The sequence below is a fragment of the Mrakia frigida genome (assembly GCF_051309035.1).
Source record: "Mrakia frigida strain ATCC 22029 unplaced genomic scaffold BDY24scaffold_2, whole genome shotgun sequence".
Lineage (NCBI taxonomy): Eukaryota > Fungi > Basidiomycota > Tremellomycetes > Cystofilobasidiales > Mrakiaceae > Mrakia > Mrakia frigida.
This window is the reverse complement of record NW_027481279.1, coordinates 1,055,950-1,069,984: the sequence shown is the minus strand read 5'-3', so window position 1 is coordinate 1,069,984 and position 14,035 is coordinate 1,055,950. Positions and strand designations below refer to the sequence as shown.

The 14,035-nt window shown below is 54.9% G+C and overlaps 6 protein-coding genes across 6 annotated transcripts; 3 read left to right on the top strand and 3 right to left on the bottom strand.

Moving 5' to 3' along the window:
• Positions 1 to 342: 342 nt before the first annotated feature.
• BDY24DRAFT_411680 (uncharacterized protein) lies at positions 343 to 2,340 on the bottom strand (the record flags this gene model as incomplete). Its single annotated transcript, XM_076642958.1, has 5 exons — positions 343 to 999; positions 1,092 to 1,319; positions 1,423 to 1,560; positions 1,758 to 2,048; positions 2,113 to 2,340. The coding sequence occupies 5 exons, from the start codon at positions 2,338 to 2,340 to the stop codon at positions 343 to 345; spliced, it is 1,542 nt and encodes a 513-aa protein (XP_076500885.1).
• Positions 2,341 to 2,456: 116 nt separating this feature from the next.
• On the top strand, positions 2,457 to 5,736 carry BRE2 (Bre2p). Its single transcript, XM_076644094.1, has 2 exons — positions 2,457 to 2,773; positions 2,912 to 5,736. Exons 1-2 carry the CDS (start codon positions 2,515 to 2,517, stop codon positions 5,437 to 5,439), a joined length of 2,787 nt encoding a protein of 928 aa, XP_076500884.1. The 5' UTR covers positions 2,457 to 2,514; the 3' UTR covers positions 5,440 to 5,736.
• A 199-nt stretch (positions 5,737 to 5,935) lies between these two features.
• BDY24DRAFT_438036 (zinc finger MYND domain-containing protein) lies at positions 5,936 to 7,239 on the bottom strand (the record flags this gene model as incomplete). Its single annotated transcript, XM_076644326.1, has 6 exons — positions 7,078 to 7,239; positions 6,943 to 6,990; positions 6,774 to 6,862; positions 6,174 to 6,495; positions 6,079 to 6,106; positions 5,936 to 5,994 (listed from the first exon to the last, which is right to left on the bottom strand). Exons 1-6 carry the CDS (start codon positions 7,192 to 7,194, stop codon positions 5,936 to 5,938), a joined length of 663 nt encoding a protein of 220 aa, XP_076500883.1. The 5' UTR covers positions 7,195 to 7,239.
• Positions 7,240 to 7,764: 525 nt separating this feature from the next.
• On the top strand, positions 7,765 to 9,623 carry BDY24DRAFT_438035 (uncharacterized protein; the record flags this gene model as incomplete). Its single annotated transcript, XM_076644325.1, has 4 exons — positions 7,765 to 8,293; positions 8,497 to 8,811; positions 8,913 to 9,122; positions 9,237 to 9,623. Exons 1-4 carry the CDS (start codon positions 8,048 to 8,050, stop codon positions 9,621 to 9,623), a joined length of 1,158 nt encoding a protein of 385 aa, XP_076500882.1. The 5' UTR covers positions 7,765 to 8,047.
• Positions 9,624 to 10,045: 422 nt separating this feature from the next.
• Positions 10,046 to 12,290, bottom strand: BDY24DRAFT_375847 (uncharacterized protein). Its single transcript, XM_076638599.1, has 4 exons — positions 11,765 to 12,290; positions 11,492 to 11,669; positions 11,251 to 11,428; positions 10,046 to 11,164 (listed from the first exon to the last, which is right to left on the bottom strand). Exons 1-4 carry the CDS (start codon positions 12,249 to 12,251, stop codon positions 10,169 to 10,171), a joined length of 1,839 nt encoding a protein of 612 aa, XP_076500881.1. The 5' UTR covers positions 12,252 to 12,290; the 3' UTR covers positions 10,046 to 10,168.
• Positions 12,291 to 12,309: 19 nt separating this feature from the next.
• Positions 12,310 to 13,781, top strand: BDY24DRAFT_375844 (zinc finger MYND domain-containing protein). Its single transcript, XM_076638598.1, has 8 exons — positions 12,310 to 12,498; positions 12,571 to 12,615; positions 12,708 to 12,827; positions 12,879 to 12,938; positions 13,045 to 13,410; positions 13,494 to 13,521; positions 13,591 to 13,666; positions 13,755 to 13,781. Exons 1-7 carry the CDS (start codon positions 12,370 to 12,372, stop codon positions 13,647 to 13,649), a joined length of 807 nt encoding a protein of 268 aa, XP_076500880.1. The 5' UTR covers positions 12,310 to 12,369; the 3' UTR covers positions 13,650 to 13,666; positions 13,755 to 13,781.
• The last annotated feature ends 254 nt before the right edge of the window (positions 13,782 to 14,035 follow it).

The window sequence follows — 14,035 nt, the reverse complement described above, 5'->3', positions numbered from 1 at the left end:
CCGGGTATCGGATATCGGACGCACCTTTGTTCCATGAATCCAACGAGAGAAGAGGATCGTCGACGCGTCGGCCGAGGGCAAATCGTGCGGAGAGAAAACAGCTCCGGAGAGGTTACTGCTCTCGCTGAGCTTGCTCGAAGGACTGCTTGCAGGTCCTCAGGAGTCCTCGTTAAGGTTCATAACTAAGAAGAGGAAGAGGGGCAAAAGTCAGTAGTTTTTTTGAGCGCCGAGGGGAGGGAGGGAGGGGCAGCTCTCCATGCCGGGTGTGCGGAGAGAAACGAAGAACGGGAAGTCTGAACTCACAAATAGTAGTATATCGAGCCAACGACCCACTCTCCATCCTCAACCCTTCATTATGAGCCTGCACGAGGTCTCATCTCCGTTCAAAGCAGGAGGAGAGAGAGAGAGACGCGTCCCGAGACCCTTCTTCGAAACCCACTCTTCCTCCGCCTCCCTCCCAGCCCTCTTCGTCTCCAACATGAAGTAGAGCGTCGGCCCTCGACCCAGCGCTACTCGACTCCTCTCCAGGCACTCTGCAAAGGCGAGGTCGTTCCCGGTTCCTCCCTGAAGAAGCATGACGCTGCGTGGTCCGACGGCGACGACTTCCTCCAATCGATCCCACTCCTTCGTGAAGGCTGTCAGGACGGGGGTGTACCTAGAAAGTCGAGCCGTCCAGAAGATCGTAGGAGGAAGGAGCTTGTCCTTGCCTGAGCCGACGGTGAGTTGAAGGCTGGATGGATTGAGGACGTGGAGGAGAGGAGACCAGTAGCGAAGAGTGTAGTCGGGCGACGCGACGTCGTCGGTAGGAATGTTGAGGCGATGGATAGGGATGGGGTACGACCACATCTCGAAACCAACCTCGAGCTCCTCGTATGAGTAGCCTGAAGGTGGAACGAGGAGTTGGGAGGGAAAGGCGGCGATCGCGTTGACGCGTTTCAGGTGAAGGGTCGAGGGAAGGAGAAGGGGCTGGATTCGATTGTCCTCGGAAATGTAGGGGAGCTGGTTGGATGGGAAGGGAGAAGGAAACATCAATGGTCAGTGTTTGAAAGAAAGAGGTTGGGAGAAGATGGGGAAACAGAGGGATGGCTCACTCGGGCGTTGGCGAAGGAGATGACCTCGGTTTCCGACATCGTTGGAGCATGGTAGAGCGTCCTGGCGACCGTTCGAAGGAGTTGGAAGTTGACGAGACCGAGATTCGACTTCTCCGGGTCGGTGAGGAGAGAGACGATCATGTCTGCGAGTTCGAAGGGGAGAGTTTCGAGGCAAGCTCGTGGCGAGTGGGAAGCGACGACGACCACTTCCTTCCTCTTGTAGCCATCCTGTTTGAGAGTCGGCCCAATGAAAGAAGTAAGGATCACTCTTCGTCCAGTAGCGCGGACGAGAACGCAGAAAGAGACGAAAGGCAGAGCAGCGACGACTTACCATGTTCCAGCTCCAACGTCCCCTCCTCGTCGTCGCACCCTCCTTCGAAGAATCCCTGTCAGTCGACTCCCTGATCGAAGGCACCTCTCCTCCGCTGTACCCAAAGGGCTTGACTCCAAGGACCACCAACTCGTAGAGCTCGACGAGTTTGTCCGGAGAGAGCGATTTTAAGTCCGTTTCGAGTCCGTCTGACTGATACCTCCCCCCAAGCAACACAATTCAAGTTCAGCGACTCGAAAGTAGGGGATACAGATGGTAGCGGAAAGGGATAAACATATAGGGGGGAAGTCGATAGAGGCAAAGAGAAAGGAGGGAGAGAAAGAGGGAGCACTCACGTTCGACGACCAACGGCCAGAGATCTCTCTCGCCAGGATCCGAACCTCCTCGTTGGCCGTACGAAGACTTCGTCCCAGCTTCTCCATCTGGGCTCTAGTAATCGACGCTCTCAGCCAGCCATTCTCGCACTCCCATCCTGAGCGGTCGGCCTCCAGGAAAGCGATTTCGTTTTCCTCCTGCAGCAGAGCCTGATCTTCTTCCTCGACGTCGTATCTGGAGGAGCGTCGACCTGAAGCATCCAAACTCTCGAGCCCTTCTCCTCCTCCGTTGTTGTTGAATCCTTCCTCCCTCTCTGGGATCCCAAACCCAAACCCAACTTCCTCCTGGATGGACCTCCTTCGAGAGTTGATCGACCTTGACAGAGGCCTCGAGCTCTAGAGCTTGAATTTCCGAGTTCATCTCGTCGACGATCTGCTTGAGCGACGCGTTCTCCCTCTCGAGTTGGGCTATCTTGTCGTCTCGGACCTTCGTCTCGAGCTGGTGTCGTTGAACGAGGGTGTCGAGGAGGAGAGTGGATTGAGCTTGGATGTCGGTGGCCTTCTTGACGAGTTGATCCGAAGAGAAGAGAGCGAACCTCTCCATCTTGAAGAAGTGAGGAGAGGGGAGAGAGAGAAAAGAAAGAAAGTTTGAAGAAGGGAACGAAGCGGTCGAAGGTCAAAAGAAGGAAGGAGGAGGAGCGTCGAGGTCACCTTCAAACCACCAGCATCCCTTCCCTCCTCTCTTCTCTTCTCCTTCCTTCTCCTATTTCCCCCTCCCATGGCCACGCCTCTCCCCGAGAACTCGTCTTCCTTGACCGCCATCTCTTCGGGTGAGAACACTCCAAAAACTTCCCCTGGCCCGGAGGATCCACCTTCTATCGGTCAAGGCAGCGTCCCTCCTCCTTCGAGGACTTTGGAAGGAGTGCCACAAGTTCCTTTCGAGGATCAAGTCGCTCGTCTGCCAACCTTCTTGACGACACCTCAAACGGAAGAGGATGGATTGTATCTTACAGCTGAGATGCCTATGAACAAAGCAGGTGAGTCTTGGCTCCGAGAGAGCGAAAGGACGAAAGGAAGGAGAAGGAGGTCGCGACGTGTTGAGCTTCGATGTTTCCCTTCCATCCCTTCTTTCAACTGAAAAGCTGACCTTGATCTCAATTTTGCCTCTTCTCAAGGGTTCTCCTACATCCCCTGCGCCCCATCCCCCATCGTCTCCCCTTCGCCCAACTATCCTTTCCTTCGACCGATCCCTTCCTTCCCTCGTCGACCCTCCTCTCCTTCCTCCCAAGTTCACCTCTCCTTCATCGACCGATCCCCTCACCTTCGAATCTCAACCGACGCCCTCACCTGCTCCACTCCCCTCGGATTCCGTTCAGGAAGAGCCAACATTCCAGTTCGAGCAGGAGCTTGGTACTGCGAGATGGTTGTAGAACGAGGAGGAGGAGAACCCTCGGGAGCTCTCGATGGAAGTCACGTCAGGTTGGGGTTCGGAAGGAGGGAAGCCAAGTTGAACAGTCCAGTAGGGTTGGATGGGTACAGCTACGGGTTGAGGGATAAGACGGGGGAGAAGGTGACGTTGAGTAGGCCGACAGAGTACTTGGGGAAAGGGTTCGGATCCGGAGACGTCGTTGGGATGTACATTTCACTGCCAGAGATCAAAACCGAGGAGGAAGTAGTCGCCGCCGTTGTAGACAAGGGAAAGGGGAGGGAGATCGATCCTTCCTCCTCATCGATACCGTCGGATCCACTCAACAACAACCCTCTCCCTCCTCTCGACGCGAACGGCGCTTCCTCGTCCTCCGCTCCTCCTCCTCCTCCTCCCGCTCCTCCTCTCTCCTCGCCTTCAAAATCCAACGCTTCCCTCGCACCTCTCCAAATCACGCGTCATCGGATCCCAATTCGATACAAGAACCAACTCTACTTCGAATCCATCGATCCTCCCGTCTCCAAGGAAATGGAAGCCCTCATGGAACCTCCCGCTCCTGCAGCACCCCCGCCTCCTCCTCCTCCTACCACCACCACCAACTCCGGTCCTTCAGCTCCAGCTCCTCGTAAACCTACCACCATCACCAACAAAACTCTCCCTTCCGTCGACTCCATGCGACCAGCCATCGGCGCGAATCCTCTTCGACCCGTCCCGATCCTCAAAGGATCGAAGATCGCCTTCTTCGTGAACGGAGAGTCGCCAGGAGTCGCGTTCGAGGAGTTGATGGACTTCAGGCCGCTCAGGGAGGCCATCACGAAGAAGATGAGAGGAGCGTTGGCGGAGGTGATCAACGGGAAGATCTTCGTGGCGAAGGAGGGAACGGTCGACGACGGGATCATGGGATACTACCCGTTCGTCTCTTGCTACGGAGGAGGACGAGTCACCTTCAACCCAGGACCCAACTTCCGCTTCCCTCCTCCCGACGACGTCGACGCCTACCTCGCTGATCCAACAGGCGACCATCCTCGAACCTCGATCCCTCTTTCAGCGACGAAGGTGAAGGAGGATCCATCTTCAACTGAGGACATCTCCCTCGACGTTCCTCCTCCGCCTCCCTCTCCCTCTCCCACCACCCTCGAACCTACCTCCGCCGAAGCTCCTCCCTCCAACCCAAACCTCACCTGGACTCCAATCTCCTCCATCTACCCATCCTTCCACGCTCTCCAAGAAGCTCTCGACGAACGAGACGAACAGCTCTTCATCGACTCGTACGTCCCCGACGCGCCGGATCCGATCCCTTCAGCTCTCGACATCGCAGCTCGGAAAAGGAAGTCGAAGGACGCGTCGTCGGAACCTGGATCGGGAGAGTCGTCGGGAGGAAGGAAGGGACAGAAGGGGAAGAAGGGAGTGAGGGTGAAGTCGAGGTTGGGTTTGCACGATGGTCTTGTGGATTCGTTCTCTCCTGCTCCTACCAACTCGGAGGCTGGAGAGGACAGTTCAGAGAGTGGGTCGACGCCGGCTAGGGATCTGGGAGCAGGTGGAGCAGTGGGAGGGGACGCGTCGAGGTTGGGGAGAGGAGGGAATGGACCGACGGACGAGGTGGGAAGTGAGGACGCGATGGGAGAGGAAGAGGACGAGGATGAGGACGAGGAGATGGTCGTTATAGGGGGTGTAGGAGGAGGAGGACAAGCAGGACCTTCATCATCGTCGTCGTCGTCCAAACTCGCGTTATCTCGAAACGGAAGCGGCGCGTCCTTCCCTCCTCCTCCCCCGAACCCGAACCTCGATCTTCCTGGATACCAGTACCAACAGTTACAGCAACAACAGTACCAACAACATCAATACCAGTTCCAACAGCAGCAGTTCCAGCAACAGCAGCAGCAGCAACGCTTCTACGCCTCCGCCTACCCTCTCCCTCCGGCCAACAGCAATCCAGCTCACTTCCCTCCCCCCGAACCCTTTCCAGCCTATCAACCCTCTTTCGTTCAACCCTTCCAACAGCAGTTCCAACCCCAACCTCAATCTCAATTCCAGCAACAACCCTCCTTCGCTCCCGTTCAACCTCAACCTCAACGACCTCCTCCTCCTTCGTCGAACCCCACCACCAGCAGAGCTCCGAACGGCAACCTCGTCGATGGAGAGGAGCACGGAGAGGACGAGGATGGGCTGGGGAGTGATGATGCGGAGGGGGAGATGGAGGAGTCTGGGGAGGACGAGGAGGGAGAAGATGGGTGGGAGGGAGGAGCGATCAAGGAGCATGTGGAGGAGACCGAGTAGGGTGGTGGACTGTAGGGAGAATGCAGAGAGTACGAGGTATCATCTTGAGTTATGCGTATCTTGTCGTTGTAGTTTGGACTCCCAGTCTCCAGAGAATGAGGGTGGGACGGAAAGGATCTCGACGCGTCGCTTTTTCCGAGCTTTCTCAGATCTTCCGTTGCGTTCGCTGAAGCATGAGGCGGGCCATTCAGAGAAGACTGAGTATGTTATATAAGAGTTATCGAGCAAAGGGAGGTGATGAGTGTAATATACTAGAAGAAATGAAGGGAAAAACAAGACGCGTCGAAAGAGAGACGACGAGACGAGCGCAGAGAACGAGGCAAATCGAAGCGATGGGGACTCCTCCCTGGGCTGGGCAGATATGCTTGAAGACTGCTTGTAGCGAGAGGAGCAAAAAAAAATGAAGGTCAGGGTCATTGAAGAGGACGAAGCTCGAACGCAAAAAGGAATCGAAAGAGAGAAGACTCACCATGTTGGGCGGGAACGAGATATGAGATCACCAGGTCGGAGCGAAGCAAACTGACTTGTGTGTCTTCCAATCCTCTTTCTGATGCTCTGCGAGGTGGGAGTTGAAACAAGACGAAGCTGTCAGCGGAGAAGGAACGGGAAAGAAGAGGAGAACGACGCGACGCGACGGACCTTTCGAGCAATAGCGGACTGAGCGACACTGTAAGTGAAGAAAATCAAGGCGTCAGTATCTTGAATGTGAATTGAGGCAGGTAGCTCTCACTCACCCGACCACAAGCCTGCATTTCTTCCCCGGGCGGAAGCGGATGACACGTCGAGCCATCGTCCGGTGTGACCTCGCACTTCAGCCAAACGTAGGGCCCTTCCGACTCCAGCAGACGTGTCCTAGCATCGCTCCCCTTGATGGTAGCTCGATGTACCATGAGGTCGAGTAGTTTCAGGTCGCCCAGCTTGTCCTCGTCCGTTGCGATGAAGGGCTGAAGCTCCAGGAGTCCGAGGACGGTGTCGATTTTGGTGAGCGTGGAGGTGGAGATGGAGGGTAGATAGACGAGGTCCGGGGTGCAAATAGCGAGCATTGAGCCGATGCTCCTGAGAGAGGAGAGAAGGGAGGTGATGAAGGTCTGGGACAGAGGCTTGGGAGAAAACGCAGCGACGGAGTCAAGTCAACGGCACCTCTCTCTACCAGAGCTGCAAGGAAGCAGAGACGCAGTTACTCGCTTCGGAGATATCTTTCTCTGTCAGAGCGCCCACGACACATGCTAGCACGACGTAGAGCTCTTGAGTTCGTCGCTCGTCTTCGCGGACGAAGCGAGAAAAAAAGGCGGCCTCTGCGACGATCAGAGCTGATAGAAATCAGCAGCTGCAACGTCCAACTCTCGATATCGATATTGAGAGGATCGAGAACCACCAAGCACTGCTTAAGGAACAAGGGGAGGTACTTTGAGTTGAACTCAGCCTGCAAGAAAGCAACGAAGAAAACTCAGCGACTCGGCAACGAGAGAAACGCATCTCGTAGGGGACAAAGACGACACGGACGAAGAAGGCAGTCGTTCCTTGAGGAGTCCACAGACATATTTCTTCGTACTGACCGATAAAGATGTATGGTTAAGGGGGTCAGCGAGAGGAACAGATCGAGCTTGAAGCAATGAATGAAAGGAAACCCAGGCTCACCACGTCTACCAGAGCAAATCGGTTCTCTTCGGTATCTAGGAGGCAGGGTGGATCTTCGCCGTCGGGGATGGAGTATATGCACAGCAATCTGGCGAGATCGTCGGGGGTCGAGGCCATCGTGAGGCTGGAAGAGAGAGGGAAGGGAGGAGGAGAAGGAAGGGGTTCGAGGTCAACTTGAACCTCACAAGCTCACTTCATTTTTGATTCCCAACTGCGTCTTCCTCTGGGGAAGATTTTCCTCCTACTTCCTTCCATTTACAACCATCACCTCCTCTCCACGCTCCTGAGCTCATTTCGACTTGACTTCATCGAACTGGAGGAGGGAAGAGGCCATCTATCGATCGATCGATCCTGGACCCTTCGAGCTCAACATCCTCCCTTCCTTCCCTCCTCTCTCTCTCTCCTCTTCTTTTCACTCATCCAGCACCACCCAGCAGCTCAACAACATCCTCCTAATTTCTCTCTCGCCTCCAGTCCTACCACTGTTCTCAAACCCTCCCAAACGGCCGAATCAAGCTGCTGTCCCTCGCTCTTCCTCCTCTGCCGTCTCTGCTCCCTCTCGACGAGCCTCCCTCCCATCCTCTTTCCCTCGATATCTCGCCTCCTCCTCCACCAAATTCGCTCATTCGACCTGGGGTCAACAGCTATGGGTTTTAGCTCCATCCCCATGCCATTTTCATTAGCTTCGACACGGTACATCCTCGACTTCCTTCCCGCTTGAAACCCAAATCGTCTCACCTCCTCCTCATCCCATCGTTCCTGCTCGGCCGCTTCCAACCCCAAGAACTCAAAATGGTGCGAGCAAGTCTAGAGCACGCTCGAGCAGGGACACGCTGGAACTTACTCTCTTGCGCCACCACACCTCTCTTTCCTCTCCCCAACCACATCCCAACTCGAACTTCGACGCGTCGCTCTCAACTCCTCGCACGAACAAACCAACGACTACTCACGTCTATCCACGTCAATCAACATGATTTCAAACATCTTCAGAACTACTAGCGCTTCCAAGAAGGTCGCCAACAACGAGAAGGGGAAGGAGGAAGGAGGAGGACGAGCGGGAGCGAATGCTCGACGGGGAGAGGAGCAGAAGCGGGAGGGCAAGGAGGCTACTGGGGGAGGAAAGAGAGCTGGAGGAGCCAAGAGGGTCATCAAGAAGCTTGGGGAGAAGATTGAAGGGATGTTTGGAAGAAAGAAGGAGAAGAAGGAAGGGAAGAAGGTACGTTCTGCTTGCCTCGACCAGTCGTTCTTCGGCTCTTTTTCTCCCTCTTCGTTTCGGTGTCCACCTTAGCTCTGCTCTGGGTAGATGCCTACAACTACTTGCATCTCTCTGGACTGCTCTCGAACGAAGCTGACTCTTCTTCCCTCCCCTCCTCTTCCCTCCCTCTCTCCCTCTCCCTTTGCATTCTCCCCTTCTCTCAGGCTTCGTCGCTCTCGTCATCCGCCTCCTCGCTCGACATACAGGTCGACCTCGTCAAGAATCTGGAGGTCGCTTTTCAAGGCCCCTCCGAACTCGCCATGGATGCGGGATGCCACCTCCTCGAGACGATTTCCAAGGTCAACGACGATTTGGCGACGGACGTGAACGAAGGAATCCTCCGAGTCACGAGCATGGAGGAGGAGGGAGTCTCCTCGGTCGCTGAGTACTTGAGTTGGGTAGTTGCTGGGCTGGATAGTGGGAAGTGGCAGAGGGAGGAGGAAGGGAGTTTGAACGGTTGGGCGTTCGTCGTTTCGAAGGTGAGCTCTCGCTTCCCTCCTCTCCTCGTCTCTCAGTCCGTCGTCCCCATCTTCTAACGCTGGCTTACATTCCCTCTTCATTTGCTTCTTTCTCCCTTCAGATCCTCCCCATCCTCGCTCAGGCTTCCCAAGCTCTCAAGTCCGATCCTTCCTCGTTCGACGTCCTCCTCTTCGCCGCTCAGCTTCAACTTCTCGACTCCGAGTCAAGCTTCTTCCTTCTCAACACCTTTGAGAGAACCGATAGAACTAACGAAGAGAAGATCGAGTTGATCGAGAACGCCATCGAGGATCTGGAGGTCACCGTTCGAGTGGTGAGTCTCTCCTTTCTCTGCGTCGTCTCGTTTCGACTTGAGCTCGTCGGTCTTTTCGTCCTTCCGCTCGGCCTCCTGCTGACTTGCTCTCCTCTCACCTCTTCCTCACTTCAGTTCTACAGCAAAGAGTTATCTTCCGCTCATCTTCTCAAGGACTCCTTCTTCATCGGTCTTCCCATCCTGAACAACGTCGAGTTCGCTTCTCGCTCCGAACCCTACGCTCTCGACCGTCAGTTGATGGACTCTTACTCGAGCATCGCTTCCAGTCTTCCCGAGTTCACTGTTTCCGAACAGGTTGACGAGGTTGAGACTGGAGTACAGCTGCAGACTTTGAGGAGGACGAAGGAGAGGAGGTCGGTTTGGTCGTCGGAGGAGCTCATCGTCGTTGAGTCCAGCTCGAACGAGGAGGAGGAGGAGGAGACTTCAGAAGAGGAAGAGCTGGTAGAGCCCCCTAGTTTGGGGAAGGAGGTGGTGGAGGCGTGGTGGGTGATGGGGAAGTGAGGGGTGGGAGGTAGACGTCTTTGTTTCGTTTCTTGTTCTCGATCCGTTTCTTTCTTGTTCTCGTTTTTGTTCTCCCTCAATTTGTTCATTGTACCTCTGGCTGTTAACGGTTCCTCCCTTTCCACTTCTGTTATCCCCGTCTCGTATACTGTTCTCGCTAGCGTTCTCTTCTCTCTTTGTTTTCTCGTCGCGTCGTCTCTCTGCTCTCTCGTCCCTCGTCCCTTTCTCTTTTTCCAAGACCGTCCCTCAATTTGTTGCTATTTCCTCCGTCGTTCTTTTAGGCCCGATCTTTCCTGCTACAAGCTCGTCAATTGCAGATCTCGTTCCCGCCTCTTCTCTTCCAGATCGTCTGTCTCTCGTCTCTCGTCTCTCGTTATCATTCCTTCCCTAGTCATGTCCTCTCAAGTCGTTCGTAATGACTTCTCTCTCTTAACCGACTCTGATGTGAAAGCTTGAGCTTAAGCCAGACCTCTTCGAGTCTCTCGACCTTGCTCTTTCTCTGACCGTGCAACGCGTCCGAGAAAGGTAGGCGAAACATCATCTCATCAGCGTCCAGCTCTCCCTCTCTCCCTCGCTCGTCTCACCACCTCCCACGGACCCAACCCCGTCACTACCACCACTCCTCTCCATATCCAAAGCTCTACCTTCCCAGCCCACCACCTCCCCAGCTCTGCTCTCCTCCTCTTCGACGCCGCGTCCGACGAAGGGAGACTTGAAGCGAGCGTGTTTGGTAGGATGGCGAGGACGAAGGTGACGAGGTTGAGTGGTGAGGGTAGTGGGATGATGGGTTGGAAGGTTGGTCGAGGTAAAGGGGAAGGGGAAGCGGGTGTTCGGTGGGCGAGAAGAGGCTGCGATTCCGAGGACGACGCGCCGTTCGAGGTTGAGTTTCCGTTGGTCGTCGAAGGAGGTTGATGCAAGGGTTTGAAGTCCGATTGTCGAACGAGATATCTCCTTAGAGTTTCGAGCCTCTCTGGCCTAGCCTTCCTGGAAGCTTCCCTTCCCCATTCCTCCTCCCAAGGGTCCTTCGACGCGTTCTCCTCCTTCTCGTCCCTCTCTCCCTCCCCGTCTCTCCCTCGTTCGACGTAGCACCTCGAACACCCGACCATCAACCAAATAACGAGCACCACCACCAGTGCAATCGCCAACCAGAGCCTGACAGCGAACGGAGCGACTCCGATCTCTCCAGGAGGTTCCGTTCCAGGAGCGAGTTGAATTCCGAGCCTCCAGATATCTCCGTTCAGACTCCAGGCGAGAGCGACGAAGATTCCGAGAGCGAGGGGGAGGAAGAGGATCGACGGTTTGGCTATCCGAGTGAGAAGGGAGGACGTGTAGGTCGAGAGAGGGAGGAGCGAAGTTGAGGGGAAGAGGTGAGGGAGGGAAGGTGAGGAGGACGAGACGAGGGAGAGGAAGAGCGGGAGGAGGGAAAGGGTGAGGGTTGGGTAGGCGAGGGAGTTGAGGGATGGTGATGGCAGTAGGGAGAGTAGGAAGGCGAGAAGTGGAAGGGTGTATGTGAGGGTGACGAGGATTCGAGTAGTGAGGATCTGAGAGAAGAGAGGAAAATGAACGCGTCGGAATTCAGCGAGAGCGAAAGAAACGACGCGTAAAACAGGCAAAAAAACTGGCTTACCTCGATGATGAAACCAACCGAGTAGATAACCCAGATGACTTCCTTCCAGTTCAGATCCCAAGGACCCTCTGGTCGACCTTCTTGACTGTCCGAGACGAACGATCCTGGGTGGGAGAGGAGAGCGAGGACGAGGAGGATGTAGAGGAGTTTGGAGGCGAAGAAGAGGAAGTGAAGGCGACTAAGATAGGATAATAGTGTCAGCATTCAGTAGTCAGTTCAGAGAAAGAGGTAGCAAGCTCACAAAGGAGTGCAGAGCCGATCCAAAGAGGCGAGGACGCGACGAGGGGAGGAAGTTGGTTGCGAGCTTCGTGAGCTTGAGTTCCCGTTCGACCAGAGGCCTTCGACGAGTTCGATAAGGACTGAATGACTGAGTAGAGACGTGTGCTGGGATATACATGTGTCTGAGAGGAGATCGAGAGCTGAGGAGGGTGAAGAAAGGCGAGGTCAGACGTTCGAAGGCTGAAGAGACGAGGTGAGTCGATGAGGAGGAGGGATGAGTCGACGACGAGCTCACCTGAAAGACGGATATCCTTCCCACCCTCCACAACCCACTTCTCAACAAGCACTGCACGAAGCTCATCCATGACCTCCTCCTCGTCCTGTTCCGAAGACGAGATGCTCGAGAGAAGCTCGTTCAAAGCGTCGACGACGAGTCCAGCGTCCTCCCTTTCCTTCCTCGTCCTCGTTCTGCTTGCTCTACGGCGTCCATCGGGGAAGGCTGATCGTAAAAGATTTCGTAGAAGATACAAGCATACAGGTAGGTCTCGAAGTATGAGTTCTCTTGACGAAGAGGAGGGTCCGAGGAGTCTTGAACGAAGCTCTTTGGCGGAGGAGTGGAGGGAGGAGGAGGAGGAGGAGGAGGGAGGGGAGAAGGAAGTGTTTCTGGCGAGCGAGGAGGAACCCTGAGTGAGATTCGAGTAGTCTCTAGGTCTGATAGTTCGAGAGGAGGATGCTGAGGATCCAGGAAGGGTCGAAGGAAGATTTGAGGGAGGTGAGGTCATGGGCGATGGGAGGAAGGAAGGAAAAGAGGTGAGCTCGCTGAGTCCCTTTTGCGAGTTGACCTTCAACCATCTCCTTCCTCCCTCCTCCCTCCATCCCCATCTTTCCTGCCCTCAGACTATGGCTCTACCTACACCTGCAGCTTACGGTCGACTCTTAGGACTCTCCACTGGCATCGATGGTCCAGCGTCCTCTCTCATCACCCATCCAACAACCGCACTCTTCGAAGGGACACTCGCTGCCAGTCGGGTTCGTCCCTCTTTCCAAAGGCTCGTTCGTCTGTCCTCACTGACCATCTCCTCTACCTCTTAAAATCGATAGTACATCACGCGTGATATACTCGGAGAAGAATCACGTGCTTTTGTTGTACGTCTCTCGAGAACGAGGAGGAGAAGCGACGTCTTCCGCCAGCTCCACGTCCTGACCTCGCTTCCTCCCTCTCCCTTCCCCCTCAAAAGGAGGAATTTAGCAGCCAGTTCTTCCCTTCTTTCGTGCAAACCTTCAATGGTCTCGGTAGTAATAGGCCTGCTCGTTCGTTGTGCTGTGACATCTTTCACGGGTTGTGCGTCGAGTCAAACGTGACAACTCGATTCATTCGAGCACGAGAGCATCCGACCGACGCTCTGTAGCTCTATCTCGAGCTCGCAGAAGCCCTTCAGGACGTATCAGAGATTTCTGAAATCCTTCTCGTAAGCGTTCTTTTTCCTCCCTGCCCACTGCAGCAGTCGACAGCAACAGTCACTGACGTTGTCGAGCCTCTTCCTTTCTCGCGAACACATCAAAATTTGATTCCAGGTCGCGCACGATAACAAACCGAGTCAAATCTGCTCATTCATCACAACCTTCTGTATCTTTGTCGTGACCCTGGCCGTTCATCTCCCCACCGACTCCGCCCTTCCTTCCCTCCCCTCCTCCACGAACGCTCGAATCCGCCACCTCCTCGCTCTGCTAGAGGAAGATTCCCGGTTCGAACCCTACGCGATACCCTTGAATTTCTATGTTCTAGAGCGAGTAGTCGGCGACCTATCTCTCAAGTCTGTCAGGCAGCTCACCCAGCGTGGAACGAAGCAGGTTTGGTGGAGTTGCGAAATCGAGAGGAAACCAACGGACCTGGTTTGCACGAAGCCAGCCGAAGCACGAGAGATGATGGCTTGTTCTCGAGTGAGTTTATCTACACCTCTTTTCTTCCGTCCTCCGGTTCAAAGAACACGTCGCTGACTTCGACGCGTCGCTCTTCTCAAAAGTGTCTCGCAGTTCGCTACTGCTCGAAGGGTTCGCCTCTCTCCCCACCTCACGTCGAGAACTATCAAGCTGATCCCGAATTTGCCGTTACCCGAACAGAACATCAACGACTCGACTGGAAACGACACAAGCTCGTCTGCTTCAAAGCGACGTGGTGAGACGACGCGTCTTGTGAGTTCCCTCTTTTCGTTCCTTCTCTCGTCATCGGCACGATCTCTTCGCGAACGAAGCTCATTCATACTTCTCTCCACCTCGCACAGTAATCGAAACTATGGATCGAACAACCGAGCCAGGAAAGGAGGGAGAGACGAGCAGAATAGTCGCTGAGGTTCGTCTCACCTCGCACGTTCTCTTCCTGCTGTTTCCCTTTGTTTTGTCCTTTCCGAGCTCAGCGATTCTGACCATGGTCTTCTTTCTTTTCTCCAGACGAAGGATACCGGAAAGCAGCGTCGTGTAAAGGTTCGTCGATTCCTCTTCGACTAGTCGCCAGTTTCTTTCTCCACTCTCGCTGACCTTCTTCCTCTTCTCTTTCTTCTTCTGCAGT

Coding starts and splice junctions, on each gene's coding strand:
- BDY24DRAFT_375844 (XM_076638598.1), top strand. CDS start 12,370: ATGGCTCTACCTACACCTGCAGCTTACGGTCGACTCTTAGGACTCTCC. Junction 12,499..12,570: donor GGACACTCGCTGCCAGTCGG/GTTCGTCCCTCT, acceptor TAAAATCGATAG/TACATCACGCGTGATATACT. Junction 12,616..12,707: donor AAGAATCACGTGCTTTTGTT/GTACGTCTCTCG, acceptor CCCCCTCAAAAG/GAGGAATTTAGCAGCCAGTT.
- BRE2 (XM_076644094.1), top strand. CDS start 2,515: ATGGCCACGCCTCTCCCCGAGAACTCGTCTTCCTTGACCGCCATCTCT. Junction 2,774..2,911: donor GATGCCTATGAACAAAGCAG/GTGAGTCTTGGC, acceptor CCTCTTCTCAAG/GGTTCTCCTACATCCCCTGC.
- BDY24DRAFT_375847 (XM_076638599.1), bottom strand. CDS start 12,251: ATGACCTCACCTCCCTCAAATCTTCCTTCGACCCTTCCTGGATCCTCA. Junction 11,429..11,491: donor GATCGGCTCTGCACTCCTTT/GTGAGCTTGCTA, acceptor ATCCTATCTTAG/TCGCCTTCACTTCCTCTTCT. Junction 11,165..11,250: donor CGGTTGGTTTCATCATCGAG/GTAAGCCAGTTT, acceptor CTCTTCTCTCAG/ATCCTCACTACTCGAATCCT.